General features: G+C 51.4%; 5 protein-coding genes across 5 annotated transcripts; 3 read left to right on the plus strand and 2 right to left on the minus strand.

The window, feature by feature from the left end:
- Positions 1-630: 630 nt before the first annotated feature.
- Positions 631-4,043, plus strand: NCS54_01482900 (ATP-dependent DNA helicase; the record flags this gene model as incomplete). The annotated part of the gene is made up of 4 exons (XM_053159955.1): positions 631-1,352; positions 1,433-2,612; positions 2,665-3,668; positions 3,884-4,043. 4 exons carry the CDS (start codon positions 631-633, stop codon positions 4,041-4,043), a joined length of 3,066 nt encoding a protein of 1,021 aa, XP_053015930.1.
- Positions 4,044-9,333: 5,290 nt separating this feature from the next.
- On the plus strand, positions 9,334-11,257 carry NCS54_01483000 (Hypothetical protein; the record flags this gene model as incomplete). Its single annotated transcript, XM_053159956.1, has 5 exons — positions 9,334-9,810; positions 9,862-9,986; positions 10,037-10,162; positions 10,212-10,295; positions 10,357-11,257. 5 exons carry the CDS (start codon positions 9,334-9,336, stop codon positions 11,255-11,257), a joined length of 1,713 nt encoding a protein of 570 aa, XP_053015931.1.
- A 4,033-nt stretch (positions 11,258-15,290) lies between these two features.
- NCS54_01483100 (MHYT domain-containing protein) lies at positions 15,291-18,108 on the plus strand (the record flags this gene model as incomplete). Its single annotated transcript, XM_053159957.1, has 5 exons — positions 15,291-15,451; positions 15,522-15,576; positions 15,645-16,151; positions 16,205-16,390; positions 16,444-18,108. The coding sequence occupies 5 exons, from the start codon at positions 15,291-15,293 to the stop codon at positions 18,106-18,108; spliced, it is 2,574 nt and encodes an 857-aa protein (XP_053015932.1).
- A 200-nt stretch (positions 18,109-18,308) lies between these two features.
- NCS54_01483200 (Hypothetical protein) lies at positions 18,309-20,105 on the minus strand (the record flags this gene model as incomplete). Its single annotated transcript, XM_053159958.1, has 3 exons — positions 18,309-19,127; positions 19,199-19,864; positions 19,941-20,105. The coding sequence occupies 3 exons, from the start codon at positions 20,103-20,105 to the stop codon at positions 18,309-18,311; spliced, it is 1,650 nt and encodes a 549-aa protein (XP_053015933.1).
- Positions 20,106-21,242: 1,137 nt separating this feature from the next.
- On the minus strand, positions 21,243-22,855 carry NCS54_01483300 (Hypothetical protein; the record flags this gene model as incomplete). The annotated part of the gene is made up of 4 exons (XM_053159959.1): positions 22,475-22,855; positions 22,292-22,396; positions 21,858-22,225; positions 21,243-21,780 (listed from the first exon to the last, which is right to left on the minus strand). Exons 1-4 carry the CDS (start codon positions 22,643-22,645, stop codon positions 21,243-21,245), a joined length of 1,182 nt encoding a protein of 393 aa, XP_053015934.1. The 5' UTR covers positions 22,646-22,855.
- Between the last annotated feature and the right edge of the window lie 3,983 nt (positions 22,856-26,838).

Genomic DNA, 26,838 nt, shown 5'->3' on the forward strand with positions numbered 1-26,838 from the left:
ACAAAAAAATTAAAATTTATTAGTTAAGAAATTATTTTAATTATAATTAATATAATAATTAATATAGCTAAGTAGCTAAGTTATAATAATAATTAAAGATTTTTAATATAATATTAATTATATTAATTATATTATTTATTTTATTAAAGTTTTTTTAATGTAATCTTAACTAATTTTTAAAAAAATATAAAAATAAAATATATAAAAAAAACTTTGTTTTTAAAAACTGTATAGCTTAAAATCATATATATTTTTTTTATAAAACCTTAATTTTATTAAAAATTTATTTTTTAAAAATTATTAATTAATTAAGAAAAAACTTATTAATTATCTTATAGTTTATTAATATAAAAAAATTCTTAAATAAAAAAAAAACTATTAATAGCTTAACTAATAGCTTTTATAGGTAATAGGGTATAAACTTTACCTTACTGACTCTTTTTATAACCCCTCTAATTTTACCTTCTTAATTTAGATACCTATTAGCCCTGCGGCATATTTGCCTTTAAGCTTCGGAATCCGTGCCGGTTCAAGGCCCCGTGGAGATTGGCGGAGAGGACGACATTTACGGACGAAGGGGTGCTGCAGATCCGGCGGACTCACAGCATGGTGAACCGGTGGAACAAAGCCATGGCTGTGGGCCTGCGACACAACCACGACATCTCGTTCATCGCAACGCGGTGCAAGACCATGGCCATTGTGTTCTACGTAACGAATTACGCCACAAAGGTCGAGGATCCGGTGTGGAAGCGGGTGGCCGCGACAGCAGAACTGTTCCCCACCACGGTTGGGTCCATGGTCGAGAACAGCGAGGCAAGTGAGACGGACCGGGGCCAAAATCAAACGCGCCAATTCCTGATGAAGGTTGCGAACCGGATATTCACAGAGCGGACACTGTCGCAGGTCGAAGTCGTCGCCTACCTGCTGGGCTACCCGACGGAGTTTGCAAGCAACGACGCCTGGACGTTCCTGAATGTGTCCTCCCTCTACTGGCATGTCTTCCGACGATGGCGTCACCTGCGATGCGAGAGCGGTATGGAGGTCGTAGACGAGCCGCTCGAGGAGATGGTATTCCTCGAAGAGGGCGGAGAAAGGGTCTCTCTAGTACAGGCATATCCGCACCGCGGCAAGCTCCTGGAGGATCTGTCGCTGTATGACTACATGTCGATAGTCAGGCTGAAGCGCAAGGGCAAGGGTGCAGGAACTCGGGGGGAGGTACAATTCGACAGGTCCTGGCCCCCCTCACAGACATGGGTGCAGGTGCTGCGAAAGCCCGGCGAACACGCCATCGTCTGCTTCGACGGCTACCTGAGCACAGACTGGAGCGAGGAAACCGAGGGTTACTATAAGAGGTACGTGTGCTGACCACAGTGGCGACCCCTACGCAGGCCTAGACCGAGGATTGTGGGAGGGCTAACTTTGGCCAATGCAGGGCAGCGGTTCAGCACCTGGCCCTATTCGTCCCGTGGGAGTCGTTCTTGTCCGAGGGGGCGGGGGATATCAACAGCATATGGGAAAGACACAAGCAGGCTCTGCCTCGAAGGATATCATTCACGGTAGACAACATCCAACTACTCCACCGGTCGGCTGAAGACGCAAAGCGGGATGCCAGACAGTGGGCCGCGCAGTCCGGGGACGGGGACGGGGATCCTGGCGTTGACACAGTCGGGCCAGAGTGTGATATGGAACCTCAGACGGCATACCGCTCGGATAGGGTCGGTACCGCAACACGGCTGCTAGACGTGTTGAGGCAGGCGATAGCGAGAAAAGAGATCACTGCTGGGTCGAAGGAGATCTCGACCATGGCACAGCAACTGAGTCAGTTTCAGCAGTTGGCCCTGTGCTCGACAGATGAGCTGCGCGGCACAATAGTTCCAGAGAGAGGACCGAGGACACTGAGCAGGGCAGAGAGGTCGTCGTCGTCTCCGGAGGCGGACGTGCCGTGGCAGGAGCATGTCAGGTCCATCAAGTCGCAGCAAATGAGCGCCTCTAGAGAGAAGGAGAAGATGATCCAGGGAATACAGAGCCAGCCCGACAGCAACACAGCTGAGCGCGAGTCAGCTGTGTACAACGTGCTGAATGGTTTCGGAGGCCACGAAGTCCGTCTCACGGCTACCGATCCGGAAGCCCTAGGCCGGTGCGTGGGGCCATCGACGACTATCCAGTTCGGCCCGTCCACGTCGTTTTCTGAGGCGGGGAGGCAACTGTCCAAGTCATTGACACTCAACCGAAAACAGGACATCGCCCTCCGGCTACTATGTCGCCAACTAGACCGTGTACGCCGGGACGAGAGCGGAACCCCACAGCTCTGCCAATTCGTCGGACGCGAAGGCGGCACTGGGAAGTCGCGCGTCATCGCGACCATCGCCGAGCCATTCGCAAGCAAGGGGACATCGCACCGTCTGCTGGTAACGGCGACCTCGGGAACAGCAGCCGCAAACATCGACGGGATCACCATCCATTCCGCCTGTGGATTCTCCAAAGATACAGCCCCGCGAGGAGGTCGGGGCTCAGACGTCGATGGGTTTGCAGCGTCCAGCTCGGCGAATCTCCGAGTCGACGGACGAAGCACGGCGCAGTGGCAGGAGAAATGGCTGCTGATCATCGACGAGGTCAGCATGCTTGGCGCGCGGACCCTGTACGTTGTGAATGAACAGCTGCAAGCTTCGAGGGCGCGCGCAGGACTTCGGCGGCATCCCCATCGTCCTCTTCTGCGGGGATTTCCACCAATTCCGCCCTGTGCAGGAGAGGTCGATCCTCCTCCCGAGCACGGCCATTTCGTTGCATGAAGAAAAATCGTTCAAGGCGGAGCAAAGGTACCAGCACGATAGGGCGCACGCGCTGTGGAACAAGTTCACCACGGTCGTCATGCTGGATGAGCAGGTCCGCGCCGCCAGCGATCCACAGCTGCGGAGACTGCTAACGCGGGTGCGCCATGGGGTGCAGGACCGGTCGGACATGGACATGCTGAATCGCACCTGCTACGGGGAGAACAGACGGATCCCTTGGGAGTCGGGGCTCACCGTGGTGACGCCGCTGAACAGGAACCGCTGGAACCTAAACGTCGAGGCATCACTGTGTTTCCAGAAGGCGCAGCAATCCCGGCTGCGTATCTTCGTATCCGAGCACAGATGGAAAGACGGCGAGCCGACGGAGGAGGAAGCCGTCATGATGCTGAGCCAAGGTGACGACAGCGCCGTCCCGGTGCCTGCCATTTTTATGTTCGTTCCGGGTATGCCCGTCGTCGTAAACAAGAATACGCACCAAGGCCTGAAGCTGGTCAACGGGGCCAGCTATACGGCCTTGGACGTCATCGTCGACAAGGCATACCCGGGCCATCGGGTCAACGAGGAGACCCTACTGCATTTCGGCCCGCCGGCGGGCCTCGTGCTGGCGTCGGGGACGACAAGAGACTTCCACTTCGTAGGAATGCCGGCCGGCACCATCCTCCTAACGCCGGTCAGTACCATGATAGAATGCCAGAAGAAGCGCCCGTGGCAAAGAAAGAATGTCAGCCGGCGGGGATTGCCATGCGCAGCGGCTTTTGCCTGCACGGATTACAAGGTGCAAAGCAAGACATTGGACCGGGTGGCCCTCGAACTCCGGGGCACGAGGACGACGAACATCGACGGCGAGGCTGTTCCAGCGCAGTGCGATCCTTATAGCTTGTACGTGTTGTTGAATTGCGCAGTGATGCTGGGTGTGTTTTTATAAAATCAAGGTTGTTATTATTATTGTCATGGTGAGAGCTCCCTAGGGGTTTATATCCCATGCGATTCCATCTAGGACTTTCAACTTTCAATCTAGGACTTTGTGATGTGACCCTGAAGTGAGGGGGAAGCTCCCAATTATTCCAACAGTACGTGCAACTATCGCGGTGCAGAACCATAGAGGGCATCACGCTTCTGTCCAAGGTGCGGGAGAGAGATTTCGTGGGCAACAGGGTGCCAGAGAGCATGGTTGCGGCAGAGGAAAGGCTGGAAAAGCTGAGCAACAAGACGATTAGGAATGCGGAGTGCTGGGACTGGTCCGAACAGAACTAAGCGCATGAATCAAGACCGGTAAATCTGTAACATTGAGGTTTCAGAATCTGACGCATGGGGTCCGACGCGATTTTTATTGGGTTGAAACTGAACGAAGTTTATTTACCAAAACCACGTTATTAGTTACCCGTTGGCTCATGTGGGGCTATCGCCCCACATGAGCCAACGGGTATCTGATCGAGGACCCACACAAGTGGCCTGAGCTTTACAGATACAGAGGTAATAACACGAAGTCGACGCGTCGTCACGTTATTTGGGGCCAGAGGTAAACGGGGTGGGGCATAAGACCTTTCGTCTCTTCGTTCCTCAAGGCATTCGGTATCGGCTCCTCCGTCATCGGACCTTCCATCCCATCGTGTTCAAAGTATGTAACTTGACTCATACCCAGTTTGCATGTCTACAAATTCAACTGGAAACGTCCAAAACTTACGAGGCTTTAGGCGCCTTGAATTAGGAGCCTATCAAAATTGCACTCTCATGGATTCGACACAAAGACGATTACCGGCTTCGTTCGCCGACGATTGCCTCCCACCTGAGGGCGAATATGAATCACGGGATGCCTTATTCCAAGCGATAAACGATTGGGCAGCGACAAGGGGCTACGCATTCATAACTGGAAGGTCAACCAAAGAGAAAACCGGCAGGCAAACGATTACGTATATGTGTGATCGTCGCCGCAACCATCCCATTGTTTCAAGAGAGCGTCGGCGGCAAACAACGACTCGAACAACTGGTTGCGAATCCTCGGTATTAGGGAAAGAGTCTCGAGATAAGAGTACCTGGGTTCTACGGCATCGTTCTGACAACCGGTTCTCACAGCATAACCATGAACCAAGTCAAGACACGACCGCCCACCCGATACTTCGAACGCTCTCCAAAGAGAATCTGTCCCAATTGGCAAGCCTTACAAATGCCGGTGTCGCTCCAAAAGAAACCAGAACGTATATGCGCCAAAATACAGACACAATTGCAACACAGCAAGATATCTATAATCGTATTGCAGACGCCAGACGAGAAGTTTGCCAAGGACAAAACAGCATCAATGCACTTGCTGATCAATTGTTCGAAGAAGGATTCTGGAGCCAGCTCCAAACTGGTCCGGACGGTCGAGTCAAAGCTGTTATGTTTGCTCACCCCGATTCCGTGACATACCTTCAATCCTACCCAGATGTCCTCATACTGGACTGTACTTACAAAACGAACAAGTACAGAATGCCGCTTCTCGATTTAATCAGGGTTGACTCCTGTCAACGATCTTTTTGCGTTGCATTCGCTTTCTTGAGCGGCGAATGCGAACAGGATTATTATTGGGCTTTAGGCCGGTCCAGATCACTGTGTGAAAGTCGCAAGATCAGGTATCCTTCAGTCGTCTTGACAGATCGCTGTATAGCCTGCATGAATGCTGTCGCTACATGCTTTCCGTCATCCAATCCGCTTCTATGCCTTTGGCATGCCAACAAAGCAGTTCTTCGTTCCTGTCAACCCCGGTTTACACGCAAGTTCCAGGGGGGTAACCTGGAGATTGAAGCCTGGAAAGAGTTCTATAGCCATTGGCATTCGATCATCAAGTCACCAAACGAAGAGACATTCCATGAACGTGTATTGGAGTTTGAGCAGAAGTATCTTCCTGACTACAGTGAAGAAGTGAGGTATGTCAAGACGAATTGGCTTGATCAATACAAAGAGAGGCTGGTAAAAGCTTGGGTTGATCGACATCTTCACTTTGACAACGTCGTCACTTCACGGGTCGAAGGCATCCATTGGCTACTTAAGAGTCATCTTAAAGTATCGACGCTGGATCTGTTCGAAGCTTGGAGATCAATCAAGCATGCATTGCTTAACCAACTTGCCGAGTTAAAGTCTAATCAAGCTAAACAGCATACTCGGACGCCTATTGAACTCTCCGGGATCTTGTATGGTGCTGTAAGGGGTTGGGTGTCTCATGAAGCTTTGCGGAAGGTCGAACAACAGCGGAGGCTGCTGTTTAGTAGAGACCCTCTCCCCTCACCGACCTGTATAGGGTCTTTTACACGGTCTCAAGGCCTGCCTTGTGTTCACAAATTGGAATGTTTGTTGGCTCAGGACCAGACTCTGCAACTCGAAGACTTCCACCCGCATTGGCACCTGCATCGTAAAGATTCTCCACAACCACTCCTAGAACCTCGTCGGCGCATCGATCCAGTCATCGCCAGTTCGTCCTTACCGCTATCGAGCGTTCGAAGAGAACTCAGTGGTTTCGAAGTCATCGAGAACGTCAGAGCTACAAGAACGCCTCCTTTGTGCAGCAAATGTCATATACTGGGTCACACAAGAACTTCAAAAGATTGGCCATTGAGATATTCAGAACTAAGAGCATTACCGACTGTTTTTTTCGAAGCCACCAAAGGCTGAACTGCAACATTTGCGGTGGATACCGGACCCAGTATCAGAGCAGCCGCTTCTCCCTTCGACAACAGCATTCGAGCAGATACAATGGCAGTCGGTCATCACCCCGGAAGAGTTTGAGTTTGATGCGGCTTCAGAGCACTCACTGCAATTAGCCATCGAATCGGAGCCAGCTGTTCAAGAAGCCACCACTATCGAACCATCTGCGGAACCATTCTTTCAGCTGCCTGCAGAGCCTCCATCTCTGTCGCATATGATCCCTCCCTGCAGGCCATCACCGCCTCCATTTTTGCAAAATTCAGCTTCATCTCCGCCTCTTAGGTATAACGATCCGCGGGCAATTCACCAAAGATGCGTTGCGTCTAGAGATGCTTGGTATAAAGCCCAAGGCCGTGAGAGTTTTGTGGGGAATCAACAGTACCGAAAGGCAATGGGACTACCCTTGAGATATTCTAAAGAAAGCTTCAAGTGGTGTCTTGATTACAAGCAGATGGGGAAATACCGTACTACCTCGACAGGCTCAAGGGAGTGGACCAAAGAAGAGATGATGGCTTACCTGGACTGGGACAAGGCAGAGACAGATCGTATCGAAGCCCGGGTAGCCCGGGAGGCGGAAAACGGGCGATTAGCCACTAACAGAAGAGGCATGGATGAGCTTTGGGAAATGGCACAAGAAGACATTGATGAACAAGAAGCCTTGTACTCAGCCATGGAGCAAGGAAGAAAGTTGTATTATAGTTCGGCCATAGTACTTCTTAAACCTATCAAGAACAATCAAATTCAACTCTCCAACTCTACAGGGGGAAGAAAGAGTATAACTGTATTCTAATAACTATTAAAGGGTGCTACCTGAGAAGTTGTGTACGATGGGATGGAAGGTCCGATGACGGAGGAGCCGATACCGAATACAGTAATTGGGACGGGCCCGTCCGCCTATTAGCCGCCCAATGCGACCCGGGGGAAGCACGGGCCACCTGCTTCCGCGTCCTCGCCCCCTGTCGCGGTCCGTTCTCACGAATTGGAATCGAAACCGTTCCATCTATCTAAACGCCAAAGCATGGGCGCCTTGAGAGAGGGCCAATGCAGACGTCAAAGCCATCAGAGCTTCACATTACATTTAAGCAAGCCGGTAGGTTTGACACGGACAGAACGGTCTGGAAGCGTTTGCTACGAGGCAATGACGACAGTATCGGGCGATTAGCCCACCCTCGTCTAGACGCCGACCGGGCTTGGGCCTTGACGCGTTGACATTCCGTTGAGAAAATACCCGGCGGGGAGGATAAGACGAGAAGGTAGTGGCCTTATTTGGCACATCAAGATCTGCTGACTGCTAAATGTCCAGCTTAAAGCCGTCCCGATAAGGTATTAGCGCCTTCGGTCCGGACACCCGACGATGCCTCACAAGCTCTAAACACGCCTTGGATACCCCATGACTCCCAACAGATCCGAAAACGTTTGCTAATCACATTCACGAGCCACACCTCATGGAAGCCATTGTCTGTGTCTGTTTGAAGGACATCGACAACACGCAAAAGGAGCCCGTGCTCCAACGGGTCCAGAGCGAAGTGGCTCTAACAGTGCAATCGTGTGATGATAGGCCTCTCGGGTGAACAGTGGCATGGGTGATTGTCGTAGTCCACGGCAAGCAACCAAAAGTGTACTGATAGAGAAAGAGTCCAGTGTTCACGATATCTTGTCTGCTAGCAGGGGGTGGGGTTTGCTGAAATGCAACACAACGCCGACGTGATCAAAGAGATCCCGACACTTTTTTTCTGCTCTCCTCCCTGTAGGCCTCGACAGAAGGGATAAATGAGACCCATTGGGTCGCATCGCATCGGCCCGTAGGCCTGGAGCGAGCAGCAGCAAAAAATTCTCCACCCAGATGAACCGGGGCCTGACCGTCTAATCCTTGTACGGAAGACCCAGGAACCAACGTCGGTCTCGCCCAATAGACAGTAGCCATCGCCAGCCTATTCGAAATAGGACTTGATTGTGATAGCTCAAGACAAGACATCAAACGGTCACGCCGCATAAAGAACAAGGGAGAAAGGAACCTTTTACTCTCGCGTGTCAAGGGCGGATCCTATGCCTCAACGAGATTCTTGACGCCCTTGTCGATGGCAATCATGCAGCGCCAGGGGGGGAAATCAGGTCACAGCTTCGTCATGGCGGCGCCAATACTGGCCCTGAGCGCATTGTCGACTTGGTGGCGCGATGGACCGAGCGCCAGCTGAGGGCTGCAAAAAGGAAAAACCTCGACGCGCCGAACACTCGCCACGGCTTTTCAGAGCTTGGCACAACCTTTCCCCTCCCGAAAGCCCAGGGCCACCGTGCACATTGGTTGTCGCCCTTTACCACTAGAAGGAAAGGCTCTAGCCCCAGTGATCGGACTCCCGACCAGCTGCCAAGTACCGGAATATGGTCGGGGCTATCCAGTCCGCATCCCGCCCCAGTGTTATGCCTCTAATGGCTAGCGCCTACTGCAGGAGGCTTCAGGAAGCGTGCTGTTATTACTTTGTAACCAGTCTACTCTTTCCTGGGGTGGAAGACAGTGGAAACCAAGGTATTGTCACCAAAAAGTGCTCTGATTGGACTGACTACCCTGTCGTGACCGCCGCGGAGGCAGCTGAGGAGATAGGCCGCGCCATTTCTATCTTCTCTCTTGGTGCCTTTTTGGTGCTTCTCGTGCTAGGCTTTTTTGCTCTCTCTGCTGGAACCAGGGGGTGGCTTACATTCCATCAATCAACAATACAAAACATGTTGTCACCTCTCCTTCTCCCCTACAGAGGTTGTGGAGGCTACACATCCCTTTGCAACCACATTCGTTACTTCTTCCCTCCCCGCCGGCCCTCCAATCAATCCGTACAGCTCCGATTCCCACATTTCTCTCAATAAACATCGAATAATGGCGGAGTCGGGTTCCAAGGATACCGCAAAAGCCGAGCCTCGGCTTGATGCCCTCGGCATCTTCTGGATGGTCTTCACCTTCGCCTGGACCTTCATGCTCGCCGGCGGGATGTACTTTCTATGGCGTCGTCGCAATATGCCCTTGTTAAGGATCCGAGGCCTGCCGCTATCCTTTACTGCCATCATCCTCCTCCACCTCTACTGGGGTGCCGTCCAAACCGCTTACGTCTGGTTCCCCCTAGCCACACCCCAGGTCGAATATTGGGTCATGAGCACCTATCTGCCCTTCGGCATTGCTCTGTTTCACGCTTCCAACAGCCGATTCCTCCATGTAGCCAAGACCCAGAAGGAGCTCTTCGCCGCAAGCTCACACGAGAAGCCCCGCCGATCTGAGTCCGGCCCGAAGGGTCGCTTCCAAACACTCAATTACACCAAGAAGATCCTTGTCCTTGTCGGTCTCGGCATGGCCTTCCAGGTACGACACTATGCTGCACCACCGGTCTGGATGCATGGCTAACTTACACAGCTTTTCCTCACAATCTTTATGTTTCTTATCTCGCGAAAGTTCCACCCTTCCTTTGGCATCCCCGGCACTGAAGTCACCGGCACTGAGGACTACCAAAAGTCTCAGATGGGCCGCGGCTGGGAATGGTACGTCCAATATCTCCCCGAGAGTCATCCAAATACTGACTCGTACCCAGGTGGCCGTCTGTCTTCTGGCAGTTCTTCTGGGCATGGATCGTTGCCCCCTACATTCTGTGGAAGTCTCGTGATATCAACGATACACAGGGATGGAGGACTCAGACCGTAGCTTGCTGCATTTCCAGGCCAGTCTCCCTTGAGGCTATGCTCGACTCCAAACTGACCTAGACATAGTCTTCATGCTACCCCTATGTGGCTGATTGCTTTGTATGTTCCTGGCATGGCTCCCGTCAACCACGTCTGGGTTCCTCCCCAATGGTATGCCCATTTCATGATACTTCCGTCAGGCATTGAACTCTCTGACTAGCCGTTTGCTTAGGATTGCCCTCTCGATCATATTACTTGAGATCTTTACCGTCTTCTTTCCTTGCTATGAGGTTATCCAGCACCAGACCCTGCGACAGGAGACCCTTGACTCTATCGCCCAATGGCAGCTCAATAAGAGAGTTGTTGATAGGGGCGCCAGGTCAATCGCCACTGGATCAACTACCGTTGCCGGCTCCGCCTTGACTTCCTGGTCCAAGGACAGCAAGAGCAGTGGCTCCGGCGAGAGTATTCTTACTATGGAGGCCCTAGAGTACGTCCTTAAACGAGACCCCGAGCCACTACAGCAATTTTCCGCACTCCGAGATTTCTCTGGTGAGAATATCGCCTTCTTAAGAGCCGTCGCTGAGTGGAAGTCCTCGCTGCCCGCTGCCGTCCGCGATCCCGAGAAGATCAAGGATGCCTCCATCCAGGAGCTCGTCCGCGAACGATACAACAGCGCCCTCCGCATCTATACCAACTTCGTCAGTTCCTACGACGCCAAGTTCCAGATCAATCTATCTTCTCAAGACCTCCGAAAGTTGGAAGTTGTCTTCGAGAGCTCGGCCCGTATCCTTTACGGCGAGGAGCGCCAGATCGACCCTGCTACGCCCTTCAACTCGTTCCAGATGACCTTGACAAAGACCAAGTCGTCTGCAGCGTCAGCTCACGGCTCCGAGACGGGCATCATGCAGACTGAGTCGATCAACAACGACTCGGGGTCCATCAGCGACAAGGCTCTCTACTGGGGGGATATCCCCGAGGGCTTCAACGCCACCATCTTTGACGATGCTGAAGGAAGCATCAAATACCTCGTCCTGACCAACACGTGGCCCAAGTTTGTTAAGGACCGGCGATGCTCGACCGACTCTAACGATACCCTCGAGGCTGGAAATGGTATTCCCGCGGCTCGTTGATTGAAGCATTGAAGCAAAGTACGGGTGTTTTACGGTGAATTTTCTAGGCGATATTTCACAACTTGGGAGGGTTTTTAATGCTTCTATTCTATTAATGAAAACGCGACTGGACCATCAGTCTTCGTCTGTTACTCTTCTGTTAACTGCCTCAACTCGTGTCGTGGTACTACACTTTTGGCTGTCAAATCCACCGCTGCTTGGCTTCAATCCATCGTTCAACTTGGCACGCCGGCGGGTGGCGGCCGCGAGGTTGTCGAGGCAGACAACGATGCCTTGTGTCGCCGAATCAGGGTGGCCCAGCGCGGCCTGCAGGCCTCTGAGAGCCCCTGTCGCTTCTGCGTCGAAGACCTCGGCGGACCCTAGGCGACCCGAGCCATCTAGAACTGACTGGTCGCCCTGCCGGATGGTGAACCCATAGCTGGCGGTTCCGTCTTTCGACAGGGAACCGTCTGAGTATACAATCAAGGTACGTTGTGGCACCGTACTTAGCCATTGATGGGAAGCCGTTGCTGATTCCTCTTTCGATGCTGTTTGTAGCGGTGTTGCTTGGTCGCTGTCGAAGCGTTGTTGGATGAGCAGTGGTCGTACGCGCGTGGTGAGGAGTTCATCTGCTCGTCGAAGTCGTTGGATCAGGAGATCACGGGTGGTTGAGCCAGTCGTACGAATTGCCCATCCAGTATTGACCTGGATCGCCTGCGGGATCCGGCCAAGGTCGATGCCCAGTGTCGCATATTACCACTAGGTTCGTGCGACCGGATATGAAACGGGGCCCGTACTTTGGGGTCGTGTATCCGGTTTCACATCCAGCTTATCGCATTAAGGATTCTAATTCTAACGATATGAGCTTAAATAGCTGTGCCTAAACACATGGCTGTTCAATTTTCCTTTGTTCTTCAGATAATTCTCATAAATTGACTGGTGCCATGTTGGAATAATTGGGAGCTTCCCCCTCACTTCAGGGTCACATCACAAAGTCCTAGATTGAAAGTTGAAAGTCCTAGATGGAATCATATGGGATATAAACCCCTAGGGAGCTCTCACCATGACAATAATAATAACAACCTTGATTTTATCAATCACACCCAGCATCACTGCGCAATTCAACAACATGCCATCAAAGATCCCTGTGGAGCCAATTGTCTGACACCTAGTTTGCCGGAAATGTGGGTCCGGATGGCATAGCCGATCTGGTTTCTGGCCGGCGCCTCGGCTTCGAGCCGGACGAAAACGCGGAGGTCGTCGGGAGGTGAGGCAAAAGGAGCCGGTTGTTCCTGGAGACGCTGGCCTTTTTGTTGTTGTTGTTGATGTTAATATGGGGGAGCTTTGTTCGTGGCTAAGGTCGTAGACCGAGTGGGAGGGCGCTCGAGGTTCGCGGCGGCAATGCTGCTGTAGGTCAGTACGGGAGCAGATTTGGCGTTGGCAAGTGCCTAGTTCCGGAATTCCAAGAAACCCTGGGAAAAGTGTTCGGCAAAGCTCCGCTCCGGTCCAGAGGTGAATCGTTAAGCAGTCTCTGCGAATGATACGCAAAAGGCTTGGAATATAGTTAGCTTGGCGTTATGCCTCCACTTATTCACGCGCGAGTCTGTTGGCTGATTCGAGAATAGAGATGGGACTATCTCCGCTTCGTGAGTTGGGGCCCGGCAGGTCAGGAAAGTCGGCGTGTTGCGCTCCTTCGGTAGCTGCAGCATAGGAGGCCGCATTGAGCGGCGACGAAGAGGTCTGAGCCGCCCTCCCAAAGGCGGGCAAGACGCCAATTGGACGGTTCACGATGGGCGAGCTGTTTCGGAGGAGGGCAGCACGGGCTCCTCTGGCAAGGTTAGGGGGCTGGAGGTGGTAGATGCCATCGCCGCCGCCGACGGCTGCCCGGCGCGCAGCTGAACGATTTACAGTGTACTTGCTAAGCAAATGGGTGAAGATTAGGCTACTTCCTTAACATTTGTGTGTCAAGAAAGTAAGAATACAGGGGAAGGTGACGAAGTTGTGAATCCAAACTCTAGTCTAGCTACAGGGTATCCTCACCACGCTTTTACGTTTTGGGTTACGTTGCCACGAGGGCTGCTGCCCGCGCACGGATGAGAAATGCGTACATAGGCACAAGAATATGAGCACAGGCCCCTTTGTGCGTGTTTTATCAAAATACAAAGGGGACCTGCGGGTTGGACAGTCTGCATGTACATAATCCCAAGCCGTCAAGTTTGCGACTGGCCTTGAGCTCTGGAATGTAGCCTTGGGCGGGGCCTTGAGCCGCATCCCCTTAGGACACGGGATTTTCTAACTAATAAGGTTTGTAATCATGTAGGAAGGCCCGCGTCTTATCTCGTCGCGTCTTATCTCGTCGCGTCTCATATCGGTTGTCTCGGCTAGATTTGTACAGTAAACACAGACATCAAGATATGCCACTGAGAATCGAAGATGCGCCTCCTCGCCAATCAAGGACCCAGGGTATCGCGAGGCTGCAGACCTAGGTGGAAGCGCTGGGTCTCGCATAATGTGCACACAACACTGTTTTGGCAGCGCTAGAGTGCATGGATTCAGCATTCGAACGCCATGAGCCTCCCGCCTATTCCGCAAGCTTGAGCTGGGGGTGCACGGAACTTTCCATATGCACAATTTGGCCAGCAATTCATCCCACCAGGCGCTATTGAACCCTGGCGATGCGTTATTCCTGCCGGCAATGTGGTTACGCTCGGCGAGCCCTACGGCTGATATGGACGTTGCAGCCAATCCCTTTTTTCCGCGGCTTAGAGAGAGCGTACTCAACTGGCCGCGATGTGTATAGAAACAGGGATCTAGCAGCATACGAGAAGGGGTGACAAGACGTGGCACGCGTAGTAAAATGCTTCGGGGGCTTGCCCTGTGAAATCCGCTAATTCTATCTGGCGAGGCTTGCGGATGAGCTGGTACACAAACAATCCCCATCAAGAGCTTTATGAAGGGGACCGTTGCAACCGTTGCAACCGTTGCAGAGACGGCGTAGTGCCAGCTTGTATCTGGGCCTTTTCAGAGAGGGATGCCGTTCTCGTCGCGTTGGCGCCATTTCCGGTTGGCGGTTTGCTTGAGCCACTCAAACTTACCAGAAAGTTTATGGGTGAATAGTGTCGTAGAAAAGAATTGGGTGAATGTTGGCAATGGTATAAACGTACGGATGCGGAAAAGCATTGGCTAGAGACAAGGGCGGAGTGCACCGAGATCGCCTCCAGGCCTTGGTTCTCTTGATGATGGTGGGAAGAGGCGGCTGCCCCTTGCAGCAGCCCCCGACGTTAGTGACGAAGGGCGCACATCATTAACTGCCAAAATCTCGGGCGTTAAGAGGCCCAGTTGCGAGCACGGTATTATTTCCGATCTAGCACAAGCGACGGGTAAAACCCTGGCGGAGCACTTGACCGCGAACCGGATCCGCCACCAATTTAAGTCTTTGGCTCGGCGACCAGGCATGTTGACAGGCTTTCCGATGCAACCACAATGCCTACATAAAAGCATTCTGCGCCCGTTGTATGAATTCATAGCTTGACTTAACGCCGTCATCTTTGTTTCATCTGGGCAGTGCTCAAGCCACCCCTACGTAAGCCTGCTCGGTTACCATCCCCCGATCAGCTAGCTCAACACCCCAGACGGAAGAGAGATCGTAGATGGCGTTTCAGTCTCAATTCCCAATGGGTCCTCGAATCACAGCCAAGCTTTCACACCTGGCTAGTCCTTGGGTGTTAGTCCTGGTCTGATGGTGGCCATGGTGACCATCCTGGTATAGCGGGAAGGGCATCTTGCATCCCAAAATGGCTTCCGACTTCGTAATGAATGACCAAGTCATCTCAAGCGAATCCCAAAGCGTGGCCAGCCTGTCCTAGCAACCAAACTCAACCAGAAGCAATGCTACCGAGCTTCTAAACTCCGTAAGCCGTGCCCCCGTTTGTAGGTGTCAGTTAAGAGCCGCCCGAGTCGCATTCATGTTCCACCCAGCCAAGTAAGGATCCTCGCTCTCTACTGCACGGTGTCAGCAACTTGCCGTTGCTCTTCCGCGGGCTCTAGTCTCATCATGACTTCCTACGACTTGCTTGGTGAGTATCAGAATCACATCGTGCCCCAGAGCTACAATGCCGGCTTCGTCGCTCTCAGCTACGTTGTCAGCATGGTCGGCGCAGGCTCGAGCCTTGAGCTTATTAACAGACGAACCGGCTTCCGAGGCCTGTTCAACCAGTATGTTCACGTGTTTGTGATGCTCAAAGTCACATATTATGTCTTTGAATGACCGCACTGACCAAATCAGCCTGTTACTCGTGAGCTCGGCCGTTACTATGGGCGGAGTAGCCATCTGGTGCATGGTGAGTAACAACAATATCCATCTTCATCACGTAGTCCTCGAATGCTCACCATCTGTTCTACCAACTAGCATTTCATTGGAAACAGAGCCATCGATCTTGCCAACGGAGAACCCGAGATGCAAATAGCCTACTCGAGGGGGTTCACAGCTGCATCCTTCTTCATCCCTATCCTCGTCTTGCTGGCCGCCTTTCTCGCAATCGGCACCAATAATACCGTTTCCTGGTGGAGAGTTATTATCGGCGGTGTTCTCTGCGGCGTTGCCACCTGCAGTATGCACTATCTCGGGAACGCGTCTATCAAAAACTATACCTGTGTATATCGGCCAGTTAATATCGTCGGATCTGCCATCATCGCCGTCGTTGCCAGCAACGTTGCCCTCTTCACGTTCTTTGTCTTTAGAGCTGTGTGGACCAATTCGTGGCAGAAGCGAGCCATCTCGGCTGCGGTCCTTGCAAGTGCTGTATCAGGGATGCATTGGTGTGCCGCTACTGGAACTCGCTATCGTCTCAGAGATATCAAGTCTGAGGGTAACGAGCCCTCTAAAGGTGCAACTGTCATTGTGGTTATCTGTTTGGTCAGTAAGCAACCGCAGTTGACAATATGAAGAATGCGGCTAATCCAGAACAGTCTCTCGGTGCCTGTTTCATCATTGCTACCTCAGCCATTATTCGCGCGAGGAACATGAAAAAGTCGGCCCTTCGAGCGCAGCAGGTCACACTGGGAGCGGCCGTCTTTGACAAGGGCGGAAGAATTCTCATTGACCCTGATGGATTCATTCCCAGTACTGTTGTCACTGACTCCTTCCTGGAAAAGGTAGACATATATACTCTGCCACGTTGTGTATAAACCTCGACTCACTCCGCTAGAATACCAAAGACGGCTTTAGCATCAGTCACCCAATCTTCCAATGGATGTTCCAGGCATCAAGAAACTGGAGTACTATCTCGAACTTTGTCGGCGGTATGAGGCGGCACATATCACAGTTGCCGCATTCTAGTACTCACAAGGACGGACGACGTGGCATTCAGCTCATTAGCGAGTATGGAGAGATAATTGAACGCTACGACGTCATTTTTAAGGAACTTTTCTGTCTTGCCGCAGCCGAGCTTGCGGACCGGTTTCATGAGGATATGACCTCAGTAGGTGTCTTGTGGGATGAGATTATCCCTACAGGCCCGGGCGGCAAGTGGCCACGAGCCCAATCTCGAATGGGCTCTCGTCTAAGTCTCTCTTGGGGAACGGGAGACGCTCATGAGGACAACCAAAGCGGCTCTGACATGGCAGAGAAGGGGCTCAACGCTCGACAGCAGGACTTTGGGCGCGGCTTATTGATGTTGTTAATTCGCCGCATCGAGTCGGATCGGGACGCCGAGCGTTTTGTGTCAGCCGGTTATCGTTTCGCTGAGCTCCATCAGGTCAGCAATATCATCAGGTCGTGCATGCAGATTCAGAGTTCCGATTTTGAGACGAAACTCCGATCCATGTCGACATACACAACCAAGCACAACGAGGCACCCCCAGGTGTTCATATAGGATTCTTCTCCATCCGAGCCTGCGTCAGCTCCGGATTCGAGGTTCTGGTACAGAAGGACGCCCGACATCTTCTCCCATCCACAGCTCTTCCACTTAAGACACTCGAGAACTGGCACGTACAGTTCCTCAGGCGGTTTGAAAACATGCCAGTTTCCAAAATACTTCAAAGTCTGAAGGAGGAGATCTCGGCGCGGCAAAACGCTCAGGAGATCGAGTTTGCGGGTCAGCTATCAGAGACCATCAAGACGCTGTGTGAGTGGACACAAGAGCCCCTTTTTGAAGACGCAGTCCTCACGTCTACCATGGTTCGTGTACCCTGCCGAGACGATGAAGAATGGGTGCAATCGACCATGATTGTGATGCGGCGGGTGATTCCCATCCACTCAGTACTGTCGAGCCCCAACTGTGAATTTGTGCCTCTTAGCTTTTTCAAGATGCGCCAGTTCTCAGCACAATTTCAACAAGAATTTATACGAGGGGTACACCAAGAGTTTGGGCACGTCGTCAAGTTGGCGGATAGGCGTGAGGGATCCCCAGATAGCGAACCTGGCTTCCTATCCAAGTTCTGGCCGTTTGGGCGGTCCGACAGTTTAGTGGCCACGAGGATGAATAGCAAGACTATGGCGGCGGTGAGGGGACGACGCGCCTTGTCGCCCAACTCACGACAGGCCCGGCCGCCATGTGTAGATATCATGATGTTTCAAGACATCACGGCCGACGTTGAAGAAAGAAAGCCGAGAGCAGAGCAAGGGCCCGGATCGGAAGACTCAGACACGCTCACGATCGCACCGACTAACTCGAAGACATCACCGGTAGCAGGGATTGAGCTCCAGTCGATGGGCCACTTCGGAACCAACTTGCAGGCGGACTTACGGGTGTCCAACGACATTGGGATGCGTAAAAGTTCAGTGAACCATACGTTGCCGTTTGTGGATATTCTTTTTGTCGAGACTATTGAGAGCCGCGAGAAAAAGACGGCGAGAGAGGCGAGCGGTTGATTGCGCAGGCGCACGAACATTGTATATCACCCAGACAGATGGATAAGAATCACCGAGAGACTCTTGATTTTCCTAGCTAAATGAATATCTAATGGTGAGTCTCGTACTGTTGATAGTTTCATCCATGTAATTGGGCTGTGCTGAAGGCTATGCTGGAAGGATCTGACCCCCTAATCTTTCTGACCCTTTGCCCTAAGCGGTTAGATTTCCACAACGGGACCATTATAGTCCTTCCTGGCCTGTACGAAGTAATAGGCAACGCTAAAAATGGCAACTGAACCAGTAACTAGAACGCTATAATTCATCATGTCGGGGGTTGGGTTCAGCACCGGAGGCCAAAAGCTGAAGAAGCCAACCACCGCCAGATAGCAGATGGTGAATATGTTGTTCGCAATACCAAAAGCGCCCGGAAGATGGAAGGGACCCCAAACGAGTTCGGCGCCTGTGGTGTTAGCCAGGGCTGGGAGATCTGAAGTAGCTGGCAACGCGAAACCTTTGGTGGTACGGCGGTAGAGGAGCAGAATAGCGGCCAAGAGGTAGGAGGCGTAGAGACAGGAAATCGAAAGGGACGTAACGTTCATGAATGCAATAGGAGACCCAAGGTTGATGAGAGATAATAGTACCGAAATTGTGGTAGTGACGGCGACAGCCCAAACGGGAACAGTGGTGCGGTCGTCGACCTTGGACAAGGTGGGCCAGAAAGGGAGACCGCGGTCACGGGCGAAGGACCAGAATACTCGTGAAGTCGAGGCAAGCATGCCGACGGTAGCGCAAGCTCCAAGGATCATGATAATTGTGGCCATGACGGTAGCACCGGCCGTGGAATTGGTCGCCTGCTTGAAGATATACATATATGGAAATCCCAGCATGCCGGGACCAGAGTTGATAGCCTCGTCAAAATTACCCATGCAGAAGACCATGGCAATGATCATGGCTAAACCGCAAGCACCATTGATGAATAGACTCAGTAGGACGGAAGCGGGAACCACAACAGACGGGTTCACAGTTTCCTCGGACATCTGCAAAAGCGAGTAAGTAACGACCTCCACTGGGTGTATATAAGCAAACTCTCAAACAGGGTAAAACATACGTGGAAAGCGGCATCAGTACCGACAAAGGCGAAAACATTGCCCATCATACCAACCATAAAGGATAATCCCTGAGATGGCCAGCCGCCGTTGTTCACGAAGGTCGTGAAGAGCTCTTCGACATCTCCGTGAGGGCCTAGAATAACGAGGGGAATAAGGATGGCGAAGAAACCCAACACGTGCAGAATCAGGATTAAGCCCTCGAATTTGGGCAGCACCGAACAGACAAGGGTGTTTATGGACACGGCGAATGCGAATATGGCCCAGAAGAGCAGAGTGCCTTGCCACAGCTTGGGCTCAAAGCTGTCGTTGTTCAAAGATATTAAACCCAGAATCATGTTTCCAGTGAGAAGAGCGCTAGAAGCAACGGAGCCTTGCCAGCCGCCGACCGTCAGAATCCCTGTAAGGTAGCTCAAGAACTTGGCGCAGGATCGCGGTGCCATCATAGCAACCCAGTGGTATTGTCCACCGGATGTGGGAGCCATGGAGACTAGTTCGCACATCGTAGAGAAGACGCTGAAGTTGCCGACCCAGACGATAAGGAAACTATAGATGACGCCGGCAGTGCCGCCGTTGTTGAGGCCCTGAGCGAAGAGGACTGTGACAGCTTCCCAGGTAATCAGGATGGTACAACTAAAGCCGAGAATCGACATGAAGCCAAAATTTCGCTATTCAAGCGATGTAGTTAGTAATGAAATGAGGCTAATGTAATAGAGGCTGAAAGTTGATGACGCGGTAGCGTACCTTGAGAACCTGCTTCTTGCCTAGTCGCGCCAATTGATCACTATCAGCGTAGCCGTTCGAAGACCGAGCAGAAAATGGCTTGACCTCCATTGAGACGCCGGCTTCATAGGCCTCGACGGCCACCGTGTTGCCCAGCTCATAGCTGGAGTTGTCGCTACCCATCATAGCGGAGCGGGAAATGGAAGCAGAAGGCGAGTTCAACAAATGATGGACTAAAGAGGAAGGATGAGAGAAGAACAGGACAGAACAGTTTAAAATGTAGAGAAATGAAAGAGAAAGAAAAAAAAGAGATAAAAGGAGAAGTCGAGAATTCCAGACGATGTCAGGATGACGGCAAAAGGATGATATTGACGCCACCACCTCCTCCCTAAGGCGAGAAGTTGGTGGTGCTTGAGGTTGAGTTTGTTCTCACGGTTTAACCGGCAGCCTGCTCTGGTGCCCCGGTGCATAACTGTGGAGATTAGCAACTCTGGAACCTGTCCAGGGGCCTTGACACTGCATTAGTCTACTGAGGACGGCGCCTTGAAGAGGGTCAGTGCTACAACGTCCAGGGTTCATATTTGCTGACAGCCAGACTACCATTGCTTTTTTTACGTCTCTCGGCTGTCCAGCACAAGGATCTCTACAGAAACTTTCAAGGCGGTTTCTTAGACACTCAACTTGGCCTATAGAGCTGCGCAATTCGGCTTCATCGGAAGGGGCACTACTTCCCACCCTGACTCAAGGAGACGGTTGCCTCGGGCACCGGAGAGATCATCAAGCAATTGAGCGGCGACGTCATACGGCATTATGAGGCGCTTTGGGAAGACGCCACATGGAAAGTTGACATGCTTCATGCTCCATTCCAGGTCAAAGCGCCCCCTTGTCCGATCTAATACCCAATCCGCCCTCTCCTATCCAGTCACGTTGCCAAGTTGGCACCTCCTCCGTTTTCACCCTGCCCCTGTCATGTCCGTGCTACAATGTATACAAGCATTCTCTTAAATCGCTGCCATCCCGAACTAATCCTGTGGCTAACATGCGGCAAACATGTACAAAACCTGTTCCCCTATGAATTGAATTACCCCTGCCATGGCTCATCTACATGTTGGGTCCTCGCTTTGGCCCCCTGCAGAGTGGCGCATCATCTTGATGCCTCTTCACGCCCTCAGCTTCCCAGATGATTTCGCTCTTAACGAGATTGGGGATTCAAGCTGTCCGACCCCTTGATCGATTTCTATTCACGACGGTGGGCTACAATGTTTCTCTGTGCGTGAGATCCAAAGCGCTGTGCCTCCTTGAGCGGGGAAAGAGAAATTCTCTTCAATCTTCCCCAAGGGCTCTTTCGTGCATGCTCCGCACTTCCACTTGCCATGTCTGGAGGATGCGGATTGACTGACTTGAGTGGCTCGTGCGGCGGCTTTGCCCCTCCGAAGCAGCACCCTGCTGCTCCGTCGTTGTTTTTACAGCCCCTCGTGAGTTTGACTTAGAGAAGTCAGCCAACTCGAATACTTGGCTATGCTGTGATTCAGTCGTAGTAGCCTCCTCGATCAACCTGAACGGTCGTGACCTAGTGCCTAGAGGGGTGCTCCCGCTTGACTTGTTTCCACTGCACCCCGGCCTCCCACTCGGGTAGCCGTTGGTGCTAGTCTTGCCCTGTCGCCGAAGGTCATCCATACGGATCTGGCCGGATTCCACGCTGTCGAGAAAGGGCTTGAAGCTGGGAATGCAAACGGTGAGGATGGAGAGACACTGGACTAGCTGTAAAGCGATAGCGGCTTTCCAGATCGAGAAAGTGAAATCGGTGGCACCAAAGGCCTTGTTGGAAAAATAGATTTGAACCGCAATTGCGGGCGTAACACTTTTCCGTCTTTGTTAGCGTTTTTCTATTGCACAAATTCTAGATAGATTAATCGCAATTGCGTGATTGAAACGTACAGGATACGGCTGCCAAAAACACACATCACCAAAGCCTTCTTGGACCATGATGTTTGGATTTTCAGAACGCTTTCGCACATGATGACAACAATAGCAATGTCCGAGGCAATATTTGTGATGGAATAGTAAGTCCAGAAAGCAGTTCGGTCGATGCAGTCTGTGTCGTCAGCGTACCTCCACGGCGTAGGTAGTCGGCACTGAAAGAGGTTGACAACGAGCGCAGTGAATCCCCACCCGCCGACGACAGCCTCACAGCCAAAAATGATCCATTTCTGGCCTTCCCGGCTCATAATCCGGAGACCGACGATGCCTGATAGCTTGCAACAGAAAAGAGAGGTGATGAACATGATGTTGGCCGCGTATTGGCTCTACAATCGGAATACTCGATCAGTCCTTCTGTCCATGATTCTGCGGGTTGCGGTCAACGCATCTACCTTGAAGAATGTGTCGATTTCGCGGGAGTTCAACATGTCGAAATGCCGCCCCAGTCCATTATCACATCCCGCGAACACAGCGATGGACTGGCCGATTGCAAGGACCTGCGGGTACGGGCGTGAGCACACGCAGCGGTTCGATGTTTCGCTAGGTGAATCGCGTTGACAGGTCTATCTACTTACACTTGCAACAATGGTGAGGATATCATCGGCCCTCAGGGTTTTGATCATGCGGATCTTGGTTCCCGTGCGGACAGAGCATGCGAGAACAGCGATGACGAGGAACATCAAGGTTAAGACCTGGACTAGCGGAGACTTGTTGGTGTCGGTGATAACCTTTTGCGTAGGGTTCATGTCAGGCGAAGCAGCGGTTGTTACGGTTACAATGGTGGGAGTAACGGAAGAATCGAGTGAAAAGGATGGAGGGGAACCATGACGATTGAGGAAAAGCACGACGGTTGGGAGGAGAACAAATAGAAAGAATAGCTGCCCGCAGGAAAGGTGAGGAAGGAAGTCAAGTGCCTCAACACCCGAGGTTGGGGAACGTTGATTGTGTGAAAAATCCCAGAGCCGCTTCTTGGAAGCGGCGCGGGAAGAGGGCAGGGCGGCATTGTTGACCTAGATAGCAGTTGAGATTGCCAGGATCGCCTTCACTTACTTGGCTTGGCACGGTTTGTCGATAGTGTCTGGGCTGAGCCTTGTGGGTGCAAACGAGACTTGGCTAGATTCAATCACTGCTCCTCCCCAGCCCAAAACATGAAACAGGGGCACGGTCCGCCGACGACGGAACACCTTCGGCACCCGGCCGAGGTCTGGAATAGCCCCCTGGAAAGGACGTAGCTAAGTGGTTCCATGATGCACCGTGATGAATTGAAAAACCTGCCCGTGACTTGCTGGTCTTTCAATTACTCAGGACCAGTTCATAAGGGTGTAATATTGATAGATGTCCAAACTTCCAGTTTAAATCAAGGTATCTTGGCATAGAAAGTGTGCGGAGAAGATACTTCGCCATCAATCTGCAAGCTTGGCCGAAAACAGGCAAGCTTCACCAAGACTGAGTTCAGGCACAGTGATAAGAGCCACATTTCAAGGGGCTCATATCCTTGTGACATGTGCATTGACACTCCATTCGACCAGGATGTGAGATATGAGATATGATATCACCAAATTGCCCCGTGCGTGCCTTTGCGGCTGTCGATCAATCGGTCCACGGAGAACTATCCGGGAGGGCCCGCGCACCATGTAACCTTCATGATTGGTCCTAAACCCCGGCCCTCAAGTTTGGCTCAGGAATTCACTCACCTTAGTTCAAGGTTAGATGTCAGAGAACACAGTTCCCGTTGGTTATACCCCGTTCAAAAGGCACAACCACAGTCCTGCCGTGCGCTTGGACGCAGGAGAAACTGCATGGGGGTAATTCCCGTCAGGCGTGGCGCAGCATCCTCTCGATCCATTTGTGGAGCCAGCACCGTGAGAAAAAATGGTAGAAACTTTTGAGGCTTGAGAGGTAATCAGTCGATCTTTCGGGGTCTCGGCATGCATTGACTTTGGCCCTGTCTGGGCTCAAATGACCCCATCTTCGTATGCGATTCTTCGCATCAACAAGCTCCTATGTCTCAACCCACAAGATCAGCATCATGCCTTTCAAGTTGCTCGAGGTGGACACCGCCACTGACTTTGAAGAAGTCCCAACAATCTTTCTCATTACAAATTGGTACATCACAGATTCGGCATCCGTACGAAGTCTGTGCCCGCTTTTTCTTCCGCTTCTCCTTCGGCTTCTTCTTCCCCTTATTGCCGCTGACCTCCGTAAGAGGGCTCCATGCCTGGCCTTTTGCTCTCATCTGCCCCTGCCGACACCCCTTACAGGCTACGCAGCTTGATTTGACATGACGGTTGACATGATTGATCTCGCCGTCCACCTGTTTCCGCTGTAATTCGGGGTTCTGAAGATCACGCTTGTCTCCTGCTCGGTAGTGATTCCTTGCCTGACTGTCGTGACCGTAGGCGTTGAATAATCCATTGTAAATGCACTCTCGCCACTCCCTTTAGTTTATATATCTCTTCCAATTTGGCTGCGGTCCGTGAAATTGAGCAATATAGCTGTTAACGAGGATAACATCAAGGAGGAAAGTCCATGTAGGTGCCTGCCGCGCACCACGGCGTAGGGGATGATCATACTTATAATATGACCTCAATTGGTCACCACGGTCAACATGGTTCATCTTGTCGTTATATGCAGCAGTCACTGTCGATATATTGATCATTTTGACAGTTTCATCGCCAAAAAAAGAAAAAAATAAATAAATAAATAACGGCGTACCGGCTTGGCTTCTCACTTTCGTGATGACGGCTTCTTCCTCTGCCGGATGACACGCTCATCGTCGGCGCCGGTGAACACGGTGGTTAAAAACAACACAAGCTTGTTGTCCTTCCAAGCAATTTGGTTAAGCTAGGAATACAGAATGAAGACGAATTAGTAGGGACTTCTCAGCCAAAAGTGTCTGAAGCCAGTACCTTATAGTCAGGGGTCGGTATCGCCTTAACGGCATTGAATTCGTACATTTTTTTGACCTTGCCGTCATCGTTATTATCTTGAACTAGTTGCTTGTGGATGCCGCTATTCGTACGAGCCGTGCCTGTGGCACCGAGGCCGTGGCTGCGGAGGTTACGGAAGAGGGGAGGTGACGAGAGGGGGTTATCCACAAATACGTGATATGTCGCTATTGAAAGCATATTTGTAAGGGAAACAGCGATGGCCTGAGTGAATTCGGTGCAATGTGCTCGTCTTCTGTATCAGGGGCTTCTTAACCTGCCAAATCCACCGAATAAAGAAGCTACACTAGGCGATGACCCATATCTTGAAGCCTACGGGATCAGGCTTGCCTTGGATAACCGTGATGTCATCACTTTTGCCCGTATAACGGACTATGCACTCATCGACGGCAAGATGAGAGCCGAGCAGGAATATCTGCATAGATACGGCTTGTAAGTGGTTAGACTACTCTTCAGCGCATTGGAATACCTTTGGAAGAGGTGCGGTTTCGTCATTTTTGGTGTGGTCAAAGGGGCGAAGGTGCCTGTGGAGGAGCTGAAATCTGTTGTATGAGATGAACTTGATAAATGAGTGTATAGGGCGTTGAAGACCGGGCTTGGGGGCTTTCCGATAGCTTCGTATCGTCTTTTCCTTATGTACACCCATTTTGATTAGTCCAGCAATCGCCGTTAACACCTCTGAGACCGTTATTCCTTTCCATTTGTGCAGATATGAGGTTTTCCCCATCTCGTGCTTCCAGCTGTCAACGATATTGTTTCCTTTGAGCCACGTGACCCACGAATGAGCATGAGATACCCATTTTTCAACGAGTGACATAGGTAGGAAGAGGTGGAATTCTACGTTGAAAGGCTCGAAGTTGGTCCCTCGGTCATTTTCAGCCGGAAGATCAACGGCCACAAGGCGACTATGCTCTTCCCTGATAAAGCTCTTGTCATCATAGGGGTTGATGGCCTGTATCTCTTCTAGAATTGGAGGGGAATTTATTGATGGTATCAAAATAATTTGATGGTGTTTTGGCGGGGAATTGGTAGGAATTCCTTCCGGGATTCAACTTTTTGTACCCCTTCACGTACTCTCGGGATACGGTTGCATATTACCACATGGGTGACAAAACCCTTTTGGGAAGCCTCAACCATGTTAAAATACTTAGTAATTTTGTGGACCCTTGCAAGACTACAGTACTGCACACTATCCGGAAGGTATCTCTCCATTTGGATGGCATTTCCACTAGGGAATATGTCGTGACAATTCCTGGTGACGCGTCACAATTTTTTCACTCACTCACTCACTCACACATACACACCAGCATCAATACCCAGCCCATCGCCACCTCGTAGCAGCCATGGGCCATCCCCATCCATTCCCAAAGTAAGCTCGGGTCTATCTGTTGAAATGAGCATATTGTGTTAATTGAAGAAGAAGAAAGACTTGTGTTAACCACCGGAAACTATTGACAAGAAGACATCCACATCCTCGCCACCAATGGATCGGAATAGCCATTGATCCGTTAAACAATGGATCTCAACACTATCCATCATGAGATTGTGTGACTGACCTTGTCTTGTACGTAGATATTGTTGGAAGAACTGAGAGTTCCCTCTAAGCTTCAGGATCAAGATTAAAGTTTGAAGTCCTAGATTAAGGTTCAAGGTCCTAGATGGGATCATTTAAAGATATAAGGCCCCAAAGGGCCTCTCATTGAGATTATAAAGAAAACTTAACCAAGAATAATTACAATCACTACAACAAGAACTACCTTTTGTTAAGTGCACTCAGCATTCCTGCGCGACACAACAACATCTATCAGCAGAGCCCGCCGGGTCTTCATCTGAGGTGTATGTTTCAGCATCAATTTCGCATGAGGCAACCGCATGCTCCAGATTCGCCGAGTTCCTTTGGTTTGCTTATCAAGATAATGAATCGTGATGTGCAACAAATGAGGTTTCAGCTGCGTATCCGTTGGATTATCGGTCTTCTTCCTACTCAGCGG

The sequence above is a fragment of the Fusarium falciforme genome, chromosome 13 (genome assembly GCF_026873545.1).
Source record: "Fusarium falciforme chromosome 13, complete sequence".
NCBI lineage: Eukaryota > Fungi > Ascomycota > Sordariomycetes > Hypocreales > Nectriaceae > Fusarium > Fusarium falciforme.